At 41.0% G+C, this 12,856-nt stretch overlaps 1 protein-coding gene across 1 annotated transcript in view; it reads right to left on the bottom strand.

Annotated features, from left to right (window-relative positions):
- Positions 1 to 12,856, bottom strand: part of wdfy3 (WD repeat and FYVE domain containing 3) — a 146,044-nt gene that overhangs the window by 63,829 nt on the left and 69,359 nt on the right. The window contains 8 exon segments of the mRNA XM_079563969.1: positions 325 to 558; positions 635 to 814; positions 1,918 to 2,052; positions 3,437 to 3,508; positions 3,510 to 3,568; positions 3,571 to 3,627; positions 6,330 to 6,547; positions 10,493 to 10,622. Coding sequence (XP_079420095.1) covers positions 325 to 558; positions 635 to 814; positions 1,918 to 2,052; positions 3,437 to 3,508; positions 3,510 to 3,568; positions 3,571 to 3,627; positions 6,330 to 6,547; positions 10,493 to 10,622 — 1,085 coding nt within the window.

The raw sequence follows: 12,856 nt of genomic DNA, 5'->3' as shown, positions 1-12,856 counted from the left end.
TCATTTTTTGTTGAATTTTTGTTGAATTTTTGTTATTTTTTTGTCACATTTTTGTCATTTTTTTGTTGATTTTTTTGTTGAATTTTTGTTGAATTTTTGTTATTTTTTGTTGAATTTTTGTTATTTTTTTGTTGAATTTTTGTTGAATTTTTGTTGAATTTTTGTCACATTTTTGTTGATTTTTTGTTGAATTTTTGTTGAATTTTTGTTGAATTTTTGTTGAATTTTTGTTGAATTTTTGTCACATTTTTGTTGAATTTTTTGTCACATTTTTGTCACATTTGTGTTGAATTTGTGCTGAATTTGTGTTGAATTTTTGCTCACCTCCAGCAGCAGGTCCAGGATGGGCGTCTGCTTGCTGGCCGGCGTGGTGCACATGTTGTCCATGATCAGGACCCTCATGAAGTCCAGCACGTACTTCTTGGCCGGGTGGTTGGTCAGCGAGGTCTTGGAGCCCACGTTGCAGTACTCGGACTGGCTGCGGTTCATGCCCGAGTCGCCCGAGAACGCCTTGAACTCCTCCGTGGGGGACCCGGCCTCGTCGTCCAGATCGCTGACCTGCAGAGTGACCACGGGGACATGCTTTAAAACGAGTCCCGTGTAAACAGAGGCCTGAGCGGTGTGGGGGACTGACCATCTCGGAGTACGGCCGCATGTTGAAGGGGAACACGGTGGCGGCCAGGGCGCACAGGAAGTCAGCGCTGTGCCACATGGGGCCCAGGTCCGGGAGGTTGTGGTACAAGTATCTGAAGAACTGCATGAGGGTGACCGGGTACTCCCTCAGCCACGAGCCCTCCTCCTCCGACTGCCAGGGCTGAGGAGCACACGCGTGTTAGAGACACCAGGAAACACGTTACAGACACCAGCAAACACGTTACAGACACCAGGAAACACTGACTTATTTGAAGGACTGTTTGAGGGTCAAGATGTGGTTTTAAAGAGGGGGTGTTCTGCTTTAAAGAGGGGGTGTTCTGCTTTTGTCAGTCCCATAGCACCAGTCTATATCTCACTACAATGATGACAAACCTTCTGTTGGTCTGTAAATGCAGTAAATTAGAATAACTGCCTTGTATAAAATGTCTCTCTCAAAATGGCTGTAGTGAATGTCTTGAAATAGGCCTCTGTCTCTTTAAGAACCTCTGAGCCTTTAGACACGCCCCCTCCACACGCTGTCTGTGGCATCAGTGGGGAGGGGGTTCTGCTGAGGAGCAGTGGTTGGTTACTCGGCTGGTGACCAAAGCTCGGAGGCGTCTCCAGGAGGTGGGGGCGTTCCTAGGAGGACTCAGGCAAACCTATCCCTAAAATGGCCGCCACCAGCCAAAAATTCAACAAAAATGTGACAAAAATTCAACAAAAAAATGACAAAAATTCAGAAAAATGTGACAAAAATTCAACAAAAAAATCAACAAAAAATGACAAAAATTCAACAAAAATGTGACAAAAATTCAACAAAAAAATGACAAAAATTCAGAAAAATGTGACAAAAATTCAACAAAAAAATCAACAAAAAATGACAAAAATTCAACAAAAAAATGACAAAAAATTGACAAAAATGTGACAAAAATTCAAAAAAATGTGACAAAAATTCAAAAAAATGTGACAAAAATTCAAAAAAATGTGACAAAAATTCAACAAAAATGTGACAAAAACCTATCCCTAAAATGGCCGCCATCAGAGTTTTTACAGATTACTCGAAAATACGTGAATGTGCCAAGGCAACACTTCAGCCATGTTTTTAATGAGGGAGTGACAGAATAACAGGATGGAAAGCTTGAAAAAGTCCATTTTGCAGAATACCCCCCCTTTAAAAATGAAAACCTTAGTGTTCAGGGTTAGGGTGATACATTAAGTCTATGAGTGTCCTCACTAAGATAGCACTACAATCATATGTGTGTGTGTGCGTGTGCGTGTCCTCACCAGGTTGAGCATGCTGCGCAGCATGGCGAGCAGCAGCAGCGCCGCCTCGGTGCACACGGAGGTGACGGCGCCGACCACAGACCCGCTGCAGGCGGGAACCCCGAAGATGAAGGTCCAGATGGAGTCCAGGTCGAACTGCACAGAGGGACACGCCAGTTACACGTGAGGAGGAGCAGTTACACGGAGACATGTGTGGAGGCAGTGACACACGCCAGTTACACACGGCTGTTACACGTGTGGAGGCAGTGACACACGGCAGTTACACACGGCTGTTACACGTGTGGAGGCAGTGACACACGGCAGTTACACACGGCTGTTACACGTGTGGAGGCAGTGACACACGCCAGTTACACGGGACTAGGGATGGGCACCGTTAACGGTTCCTACTTGGAACCGACCGAAAAGCTCCGGTCGGGGGCGGTATCGAAAAATTTTAATTCTTTCGGTGCCAACTTCCGGTTCTTTTTCTCTCCAGACGTCAATATGTGACCCGCAATGAGTCTCAAAAAAGCTACATGAACGTGTGCGCAGATACTGACCCGCTTCAGCGCAAATGGAGCGAAGCAAAGATATATTTTATAGATGTAACTTATAGCGAAGCAAAACTTGCTAAACTTTAGTAATAGAGATGACAGAGCCGCGGTCTGCGTCAGGACTGAGCAGGACTGAGCCAGGACGTGGACGACACCGGGTAAAACCCAGAGCTAAACAAAACCAGTTATAAACCAGGACTAAACCAGGACTGAATAAGAAACTTGAGCTTTAGTCAAAGTGAAAAGCAAAAAAGAGCAGTGACAATAAGAAAGACGTCTTTACCTTTAGCGACAGACCCGGAGGCGGAGCTTACGTGCTCTTGTTTACAACTTTACAGCGGCTGCAGCGACAGGAATATCCAAGATGGTTTGTTGAAAGTGAGCGCTCACTCTGTATTAGACATTGTTGGTCCAGTTTTGGTAAATTGTCAGTGGCAGAGTGAGGCTCACACCATGTAAGGATCTTTGAGTGTGAAGTTGCTTTCGCTTCGTCGAACAGCGCAGTGTGTTTAGAAAAGTTTAGCTGAAAGAAAACCATGTCCTGATGTGGATCTGTCCTGTCTCTGCAGCTTCAGAGGTAATAACGTCCTTTCTTTCTCTTTATTACTGCTAAAGTGGAAATTGTGCTCAAAACCCGAAGTCACAGGCGACGCTGCTGCTCCTGTGTAGCTTCTGCTGTGCCGTTTTAGGACTTTTTCCTGAACTATACTTTTAATACACGTTACTTTTATTGAATTAAAATAACATAGGTATCGAAAAAAGTACCGTTAAGGCACCGGAACCGAAAAGCAGGAATCGTTAAAGTACTTGGTATCGAAAAAAAACGAACGGTTGCCCATCCCTACACGGGACACGTGTGGAGGAGCAGAAACACGGCTGTAACACGTGTGGAGGCAGTGACACACGGCTGTTACACACGGCTGTTACACACACACACACACAGTGAACACGGACACAGAGTAGGAAGGAGCAGTACTGACGTGTACCTGCAGGCTCTCGGGCAGCTCGGGCACCGGCTGCTGCAGGAACAGGGCCATGAGCAGGAAGTAGAGCTCTGGGGACGTTGGTGTGTTTGGGCAGGAGCGACTGAAGCACCGGGAACCCTGGGAAGTGGCAGCGTCGCGGTTGATCTCGCGGAGCGTGGAGCGGCCGCCGGCGCTGCGGCCCACGTTAAAGCCTGGGGGGGAGAACATGTGTTAAAGCCTGGGGGGGGAGAACATGTTAAAGCTGGGGGGACGACACAGCGGAGGGAGGAGGATCATCAACGAGGGGGCGGGGCTATAACTATGGTTCAAGCTCCACTGCAAACAATCATCTTGATCTAAGAGAATCTATGTGGATTTTAAAATGGCCGCCAGTTTAAAGCATCATCAGCTCAGTGGGACGTGAGGGGGAGGAGCTTCTCTGAGCGACTCTACAGGTCCGTGTGGTCACGTCTACAGGAGGGTCCACCGCACACGCACACGTATGACCCAGTAACTCGCTAACTACTGCAGAACTAGAGAGATGATGCAGAACGTCTACTTGTACAACCAGAGCCAGGGGCGGAGCCAGGGGGCCAAAGGTCACACACCGCTGGCCGCCTCGCCGCACAAACCAGCCGCTCTGTGTTGGCTGAAGAGAGGCCAGCTCTGACGAGGCGCGGCTCCGGGGAGCGCGGCGGCGTCTGGGGAACCACACGCACATGTTCACACACTGCACTGAAGCACCTGAGCCTTTATGTTATTATTAACCACATGTTCACACACTGCACTGAAGCACCGGAGCCTTTATGTTATTATCAACCACATGTTCACACACTGCACTGAAGCACCGGAGCCTTTATGTTATTATCAACCACATGTTCACACACTGCACTGAAGCACCGGAGCCTTTATGTTATTATTAACCACATGTTCACACACTAAAGTCAGATGGATCAGTGTGGGCTGGTGCAGTTTTTGTTGGATTTTTGTTGAATTTTTGTCACATTTTTGTTGAATTTTTGTTGAATTTTTGTTGAATTTTTGTTGAATTTTTGTTGAATTTTTGTCACATTTTTGTTGAATTTTTGTTGAATTTTTGTCACATTTTTGTTGAATTTTTGTCACATTTTTGTTGAATTTTTGTCACATTTTGTTGAATTTTTGTCACATTTTTGTTGAATTTTTGTCACATTTTTGTTGAATTTTTGTTGAATTTTTGTCACATTTTTGTTGAATTTTTGTCACATTTTTGTTGAATTTTTTTCACATTTTTGTTGAATTTTTGTCACATTTTTGTTGAATTTTTGTAGAATTTTTGTCACATTTTTGTTGAATTTTTGTCACATTTTTGTTGAATTTTTGTCACATTTTTGTTGAATTTTTTTCACATTTTTGTTGAATTTTTGTCACATTTTTGTTGAATTTTTGTTGAATTTTTGTCACATTTTTGTTGAATTTTTGTTGAATTTTTGTCATATTTTGTTGAATTTTTGTCATATTTTGTTGAATTTTTGTCACATTTTAGTTGAATTTTAGTTGAATTTTTGTCACATTTTTGTTGAATTTTTGTCACATTTTTGCCATTTTTTTGTTGAATTTTTGTCACATTTTTGTTGAATTTTTGTCACATTTTTGTTGAATTTTTGCCATTTTTTTGTTGAATTTTTGTCACATTTCTGTTGAAATTTTGTTGAATTTTTGTCACATTTTTGAAGCACCTGAGCCTTTATATTATCATTAACCACATGTTCACACACTGCACTGAAGCTGAAGCACCTCCCATATATGGTCATGTTCGCAGCAGCCTGAGGGGAAACACTAACCTGAACACTGGATTATGAATATATTTGTCTACTAAATAAAGACACAGAGACATGGAGGAGCAAAGTGGTTCAACAGCCCATAAACACTTAAAACCCGAGCTGTGCAAACCAGGAAGCTAACGTTAGCTTCATGCTACATAATGGAAAGTATTAGTCATAAAAATGAGCAAAAGTGAGCGGGGGGGGGGGGGGCTCAAAGTCACTTCCTTAATCCTTAAACAGCATCAAAGAGATTTTTTTTGTCTCCTGCTTTTAATACGTAACCTCTGACCCCCCGCCTAAACCAAATGCATTCTGTCCTGTTTGGCTTTTATATCGGCCTGTGTAGCACCGCATTTGAAAGCTAAGACCCACAAAACTGATCTTTTTCCTCGCGTGTTGTGTCACCTTTTTTTATGTATTTTTTGGGGGGGTTTTTGTGGATTTTGTGTCACATTTTTTGTCACTTTTTTGTTGAATTTTTGTCACTTTTTTGTTGATTTTTTGTCACATTTTTGTCAATTTTTTGTCACATTTATGTTGAATTTTCGTCACATTTTTGTTGAATTTTTTTCAGTTTTTTTTTGAATTTTTGTCATTTTTTTGTTGAATTTTTGTCACATTTTTGTTGAATTTTTGTCACATTTTTGTAGAATTTTTGTCACATTTTTGTTGAATTTTTGTCACATTTTTGTTGAATTTTTGTCACTTTTTGTTGAATTTTTTTCACTTTTTGTTGAATTTTTGTCACTTTTTGGTTGAATTTTTGTCACATTTTTGTCACTTTTTTGTTGAATTTTTGTCACTTTTTTGTTGAATTTTTGTCACTTTTTTGTTGCGTTTACATCCTTGTTTTCTTCTAATTTTTTGTGTCTGTTTTGGTGCTTTTTTCCCAAGAAGCTTTTTGATTGGGGTAAAGCCAAACTGGAGAAAATGTGCTCCGTTCAGGTGGGAGTTAAGAGATTAATACTTGTATCATATGTTTCCTTTTTTACTCCTAAACACCGGAGAGAACCTTCACAGAATAACAGCAGTTCTAGATAAGTGAGGGTAAAGCAGCCTTGGCCTGAGGGTGGCGCTCACGAGCCCCCGCGCGTGTGTGTGGCCCTCACCCAGCACGGTGCCGATCTTGTTGCTGAGCACGGAGTCGGTTTGGTCCAGCCAGCCCCCGCCGCTCAGCCCCTCCTTGAAGCGGTGCAGGGTGGACTGGTTGGACAGCAGCACCACCAGGAGCCACAGAGCCGCCGTCACCGTGGAGGAGTGAAGGTGCTCCTCCATCAGCATCAGCAGCCAGTCGAAGCCCAGCGTCCGGACCACCTCCTCACACGCCCTGGGCACACGGGGCAAGGTCAGGGGAGGAGGGGCGGGGAGGGAGGGAGAGAGGAGAGAGGAGAGAGAGGAGAGAGAGGAGAGAGAGGAGGAGAGAGGAGAGAGGAGAGAGAGGAGGAGAGAGGACAGAGAGGGGAGGTCAACTTCTTACTCAATACACCTCATAAAACCCCAGAACTCAACACACACAGAACGAACTGCCCCCACTGCCCACAGTTCCTCACAGTCCGCCAGTACGGGAACCCCCCCCTCAGCCTCTGAAGCAGCAGTCATGGGTCTGTGCATCCAGAACCCGCCATTTCATTCCTTCTGCTCAGCCAGATTCACATTTTGGCCTGACCCACGATTCACTCGACCAGTGGTTCTCAGCCTTTTGGAGCCGCGACCCCCATTATAACAGGTAAAGGGGTTCGTGACCCCCCGCCCGGGTCACACCGTGAGAAATCGGAACAGTAGCCTATACATAATTCTTAAAAAACAAAGACAGAATGTGAGGAAGCTGCCACGAGGGGTTGAAATGGGCAGGCAGACAAAGTTAGAGTTCTCACCAGACATTTATTGCTCACGCAAACAGAACTTCTGACACACAGATACAAAATGGCCCCCTGGTGACTACAGCAGTCAGCTTTTATACCTCCCCTAATGGGAAAGGACCTCCCACTGTTCCCACCATTCCTAGGCTCAATCCGAAACCATCAAATTGTCTCCTCTAAGCACTAACACTATAACTAACTCCTTAACCTTTCATGGGTCAACTGTTAGATCTGTGCAGTTCGGGAACTAGAGCTTCAGCAGCATTTGCACAATCCGTCCGTCCTTAAACAGGGGAAAGGGAAGTGACATCACCAACAGCTGCTTTTCTTCTTCTTTAAAGTTATTGGTGGAGTGCAGGCCAAACAAAAGTGCATGTCGCCCCCTACTGTACAGTGTCCAACAACAACATAGTGTCCAAACAAAGACATTTAAGGAGAAAAATAAATCCAAATGATCCAAACATTTCCCTTTAGTCTTATTTTATTTCAACAGCTGTTTCTTAAAGCGACAGCAGCAAATGATCCATGTGGCTTAAGTTTCTACTAAATGAAAACAAAAGCATTTAATCTGTTTACTGAGTTTCCTCTTTAACACTGACATGTGACTGAGCTGTGGGGACGACAACATGGATTTATCACTTTATAAAGTTTGGCTTGTGCAGAATCTTAATTTTTAATTATTATTATTTGTATTATTAAATGTGCTCCTGTCAATCAACAGTGGTTGCGCATGAATCACTCGAGGGTGGGGGCGAGGGGGGTGGGGGGATTTGGCGCAGTGGTTTGTGGGACGGCACATAGCTCCTAATCACCGGTTAGTTAGCATCAGAGGTCCCTATGCTAAAGTGGCTATGATAGTTAGCATCAGAGGTCCCTATGCTAAAGTGGCTATGATAGTTAGCATCAGAGGTCCCTATGCTAAAGTGGCTATGATAGTTAGCATCAGAGGTCCCTATGCTAAAGTGTCTATGATAGTTAGCGTCAGACGTCCCTATGCTAAAGTGGCTATGATAGTTAGCATCAGAGGTCCCTATGCTAAAGTGGCTATGATAGTTAGCATCAGAGGTCCCTATGCTAAAGTGGCTATGATAGTTAGCATCAGAGGTTCCTATGCTAAAGTGTCTATGATAGTTAGCGTCAGACGTCCCTATGCTAAAGTGGCTATGATAGTTAGCATCAGAGGTCCCTATGCTAAAGTGGCTATGATAGTTAGCATCAGAGGTCCCTATGCTAAAGTGGCTATGATAGTTAGCATCAGAGGTTCCTATGCTAAAGTGGCTATGATAGTTAGCATCAGAGGTCCCTATGCTAAAGTGGCTATGATAGTTAGCATCAGAGGTCCCTATGCTAAAGTGGCTATGATAGTTAGCACCAGAGGTCCCTATGCTAAAGAGGCTATGATAGTTAGCATCAGAGGTCCCTATGCTAAAGTGGCTATGATAGTTAGCATCAGAGGTCCCTATGCTAAAGTGGCTATGATAGTTAGCATCAGAGGTCCCTATGCTAAAGTGGCTATGATAGTTAGCACCAGAGGCCCCTATGCTAAAGTGGCTATGATAGTTAGCACCAGAGGTCCCTATGCTAAAGTGGCTATGATAGTTAGCATCAGAGGTCCTTATGCTAAAGTGGCTATGATAGTTAGCATCAGAGGTCCCTATGCTAAAGTGGCTATGATAGTTAGCATCAGAGGTCCCTATGCTAAAGTGGCTTTGATAGTTAGCATCAGAGGTCTCTATGCTAAAGTGGCTATGATAGTTAGCATCAGAGGTCTCTATGCTAAAGTGGCTTTGATAGTTAGCATCAGAGGCCCCTATGCTAAAGTGGCTATGATAGTTAGCATCAGAGGTCCCTATGCTAAAGTGGCCATGATAGTTAGCATCAGAGGCCCCTATGCTAAAGTGGCCATGATAGTTAGCACCAGAGGTCCTTATGCTAAAGTGGCTATGATAGTTAGCATCAGAGGTCCCTATGCTAAAGTGGCTATGATAGTTAGCATCAAGGCTCCTTTTCCTAACTACTTCCTAACTGACTTACCAATTCGGAAGCAACTTGCCATGGCGGACGCTGACGCACATCCGGTTTGGCGTAAGAGCTCTTAGCAATCTGCCCGTTTCGGAAGCAGCCATGGTTCAGCCTGAAGTTTTTAAAATGGCCGACATAGACCACGCCCCTTCCTTTCTCACCAGGTGGTACAGGTAAATGATATAATTATTGACATAGACATGAATCTGAGGTTATTGTTGGCTGGTGTTTATCGCAAACGAAACAAACGAAGCAAAATAACCAACACACACCACGGGAAAAACCCACTTTGTCACACAAAAACAAAAGGCTAAAATAAAACTCATCAAACAATGTCCCTCTGGTAAAATAGCAAACACATGATACAATAAAACATTAGATTACATGCTAATGAAAATATGTATGTTTTATCTAAATGATCTCGCGACCCCCTTGAGGGTCCTGACCCCCAGGTTGAGAACCACTGCTCTAGACCCACTTTCCTGTATTTAACTGTGCTCTCAGAGATGTTTTAAGGCGAGACACTGCAGGTGAAAAGGGAAAAATGTATATTTACAGATATCAATGTGAAGCTGTTGCTGTCGATCACTGACATAAATGTGAGAAACAAATAAATTTTCTGTTATTTTATCTTTTCATATAAGAACAAGGTGTTTTATGCCTAAAATGCCCCAAATTTTCCATCTTTTCAGCGACGAAATCTGAATAATGGACAGAGCTACATTCAAATTTATGGTTTCATTTTATTGGTAAATGAGTTACCAAGACTTTCTCAGAGCGGATTTTGGATTTCTTGTTTAGTTTTAAAATAAGCTGTTTTTTAGTGGAAACATTTTTAAAAATCGCCTCATTTTTTGTTATTCAAAACTCAATAAATGGGGCTTAAGGGATTAAATAATAAAAAATCCCTCTGAAAAAATCTTCCAAATCTTGTTCAGTCCAAGGCTGGAAAAAGTGAAGTCTTTAGGTCCGACTGACGTGGACATAGTGTCGCCACAATGACAGAAACATGTGTTTGGAGAAAAAGGCCCTTGAAATTGCGTTCTCCCATATAAGTCTATGGGGGAACATTGAATCAGCGCAATATTTAAACATGTTACTGTGAAGATTAGGCATGTTTTCTGTTTCCGGGTGAAAGTTTATATGTTCAGAGACCGATTTCGCCCAAAATCTGAAAACTGAAAAATTGTAGTTTTGCCTGTAGTGTCTCCCCTTAACAACCTAACCCAGCTTTAAACTTCTCAGTAACTTGATCCTGGACCTGGTGAGTTCTTGGACTTCATGAAGCTTCACAGGTAGACTCTAACATGTGATCATTCAGAAATCATCAGGAACCTTCTGAAGGCAGTTGGTTCACTGAAAGGAAAGGGGGGGTTAGGGGCGGGTCTTACTGGGCGTTGACGGTGCTCTTGTCCTTGGATCCCTCTTTGGGGACGAAGAGCAGCCGCAGCAGACAGTCCAGCAGCCGGTTCCTCAGGAGGATGATGCTGGCGGAGAGCAGGCCCCCGAAGTCGTCCTCTCCTGGGAGCGAGCAGAGGGTCAGCAGAGGTTTGTAAAGGTCAGCAGAGGTTTGTAAAGGTCAGCAGAGGTTTGTAAAGGTCAGCAGAGGTTTGTAAAGGTCAGCAGAGGTTTGTATAGTATTCTTTCTCACTTTTTTGTCACTTTTTCGTCCATTTTTTCTCGATTTTTTGTCAATTTTTCGTCCATTTTTTCTCAATTTTTCGTCCATTTTTTGTCACTTTTTTGTCAATTTTTTGTCACTTTTTCGTCGAATTTTTGTCACTTTTTTGTCCATTTTTTCTCACTTTTTTGTCCATTTTTTCTCAATTTTTTGGCCATTTTTTCTCGATTTTTTGTCCATTTTTTCCCAATTTTTTGGCCATTTTTTCTCACTTTTTTGTCCATTTTTTCTCAATTTTTTGGCCATTTTTTCCCAATTTTTTGTCCATTTTTCTCAATTTTTTGTCCATTTTTCCCCCAATTTTTTGTCCATTTTTTTTTCACTTTTTTGTCCATTTTTTCTAAATTTTTTGTCCATTTTTTGTCCATTTTTCCTCCAATTTTTTGTCCATTTTTTTTTCACTTTTTTGTCCATTTTTTCTAAATTTTTTGTCCATTTTTTGTCCATTTTTCCCCAATTTTTTGTCCATTTTTTGTCCATTTTTCCTCCAATTTTTTGTCCATTTTTTTTTCACTTTTTCGTCAATTTTTTAGTCAATTTTTTGTCACTTTTGTCACTTTTTCGTCCATTTTTTCTCACTTTTTTGTAATTTTTTTGTAAAGATCCTCAGAGGTTTGTGAAGGACCTCAGAGGTTTGTAAAGGACCTCAGAGGTTTGTAAAGGACCTCAGAGGTTTGTAAAGGACCTCAGAGGTTTGTAAAGGACCTCAGAGGTTTGTAAAGGTCCTCAGAGGTTTGTAAAGGACCTCAGAGGTTTGTAAAGGTCCTCAGAGGTTTGTAAAGGTCCTCAGAGGTTTGTAAAGGTCCTCAGAGGTTTGTAAAGGTCCTCAGAGGTTTGTAAAGGACCTCAGAGGTTTGTAAAGGACCTCAGAGGTTTGTAAAGGACCTCAGAGGTTTGTAAAGGACCTCAGAGGTTTGTAAAGGTCCTCAGAGGTTTGTAAAGGTCCTCAGAGGTTTGTAAAGGACCTCAGAGGTTTGTAAAGGACCTCAGAGGTTTGTAAAGGTCAGCAGAGGTTTGTAAAGGTCAGCAGAGGTTTGTAAAGGACCTCAGAGGTTTGTAAAGGTCCTCAGAGGTTTGTATAGTATTCTTTCTCACTTTTTTGTCACTTTTTCGTCAATTTTTTTCCATTTTTTTTTCAATTTTTTTTCATTTTTTCGTCCATTTTTTCGTCCATTTTTTGTCAATTTTTTGTCTATTTTTTTTTCACTTTTTCGTCAATTTTTCGTCCATTTTTTCTCAATTTTTTTCCAATTTTTTTTCATTTTTTCGTCCATTTTTTCGTCCATTTTTTGTCAATTTTTTGTCAATTTTTTGTCAATTTTTTGTCAATTTTTTGTCCATTTTTAAAAAAAAAAATTTCAATTTTTTTAATTTTTTTTCCACTTTTTTTTCCGCTTTTTTGTCACTTTTTTGTCAATTTTTCGTCCATTTTTTTTCAATTTTTTTTCAATTTTTTTTCAATTTTTTTTCATTTTTTCGTCCATTTTTTCGTCCATTTTTTGTCAATTTTTTGTCTATTTTTTTCATTTTGTTTTCACTTTTTCGTCAATTTTTCGTCAATTTTTCGTCCATTTTTTCTCAATTTTTTTCCAATTTTTTTTCATTTTTTCGTCCATTTTTTCGTCCATTTTTTGTCAATTTTTTGTCAATTTTTTGTCAATTTTTTGTCAATTTTTTGTCCATTTTTTAAAAAAAAATTTTCAATTTTTTTAATTTTTTTTCCACTTTTTTTTCCGCTTTTTTGTCACTTTTTTGTCAATTTTTCGTCCATTTTTTTTCAATTTTTTTTCAATTTTTTTTCAATTTTTTTTCATTTTTTCGTCCATTTTTTCGTCCATTTTTTGTCAATTTTTTGTCTATTTTTTTTCATTTTGTTTTCACTTTTTCGTCAATTTTTCGTCAATTTTTCGTCCATTTTTTCTCAATTTTTTTTCAATTTTTTTTCATTTTTTCGTCCATTTTTTCGTCCATTTTTTGTCAATTTTTTGTCAATTTTTTGTCAATTTTTTGTCAATTTTTTGTCCATTTTTTTAAATTTTTTTAAAAAATTTTTTCAATTTTTTGTCTTTTTTTT

Source organism: Gobius niger (assembly GCF_951799975.1).
Source record: "Gobius niger genome assembly, chromosome: 1".
NCBI classification, from domain to species: domain Eukaryota; kingdom Metazoa; phylum Chordata; class Actinopteri; order Gobiiformes; family Gobiidae; genus Gobius; species Gobius niger.
Note: the sequence above shows the minus strand (reverse complement) of the source record. Positions and strands in the feature narration are given on the sequence as shown.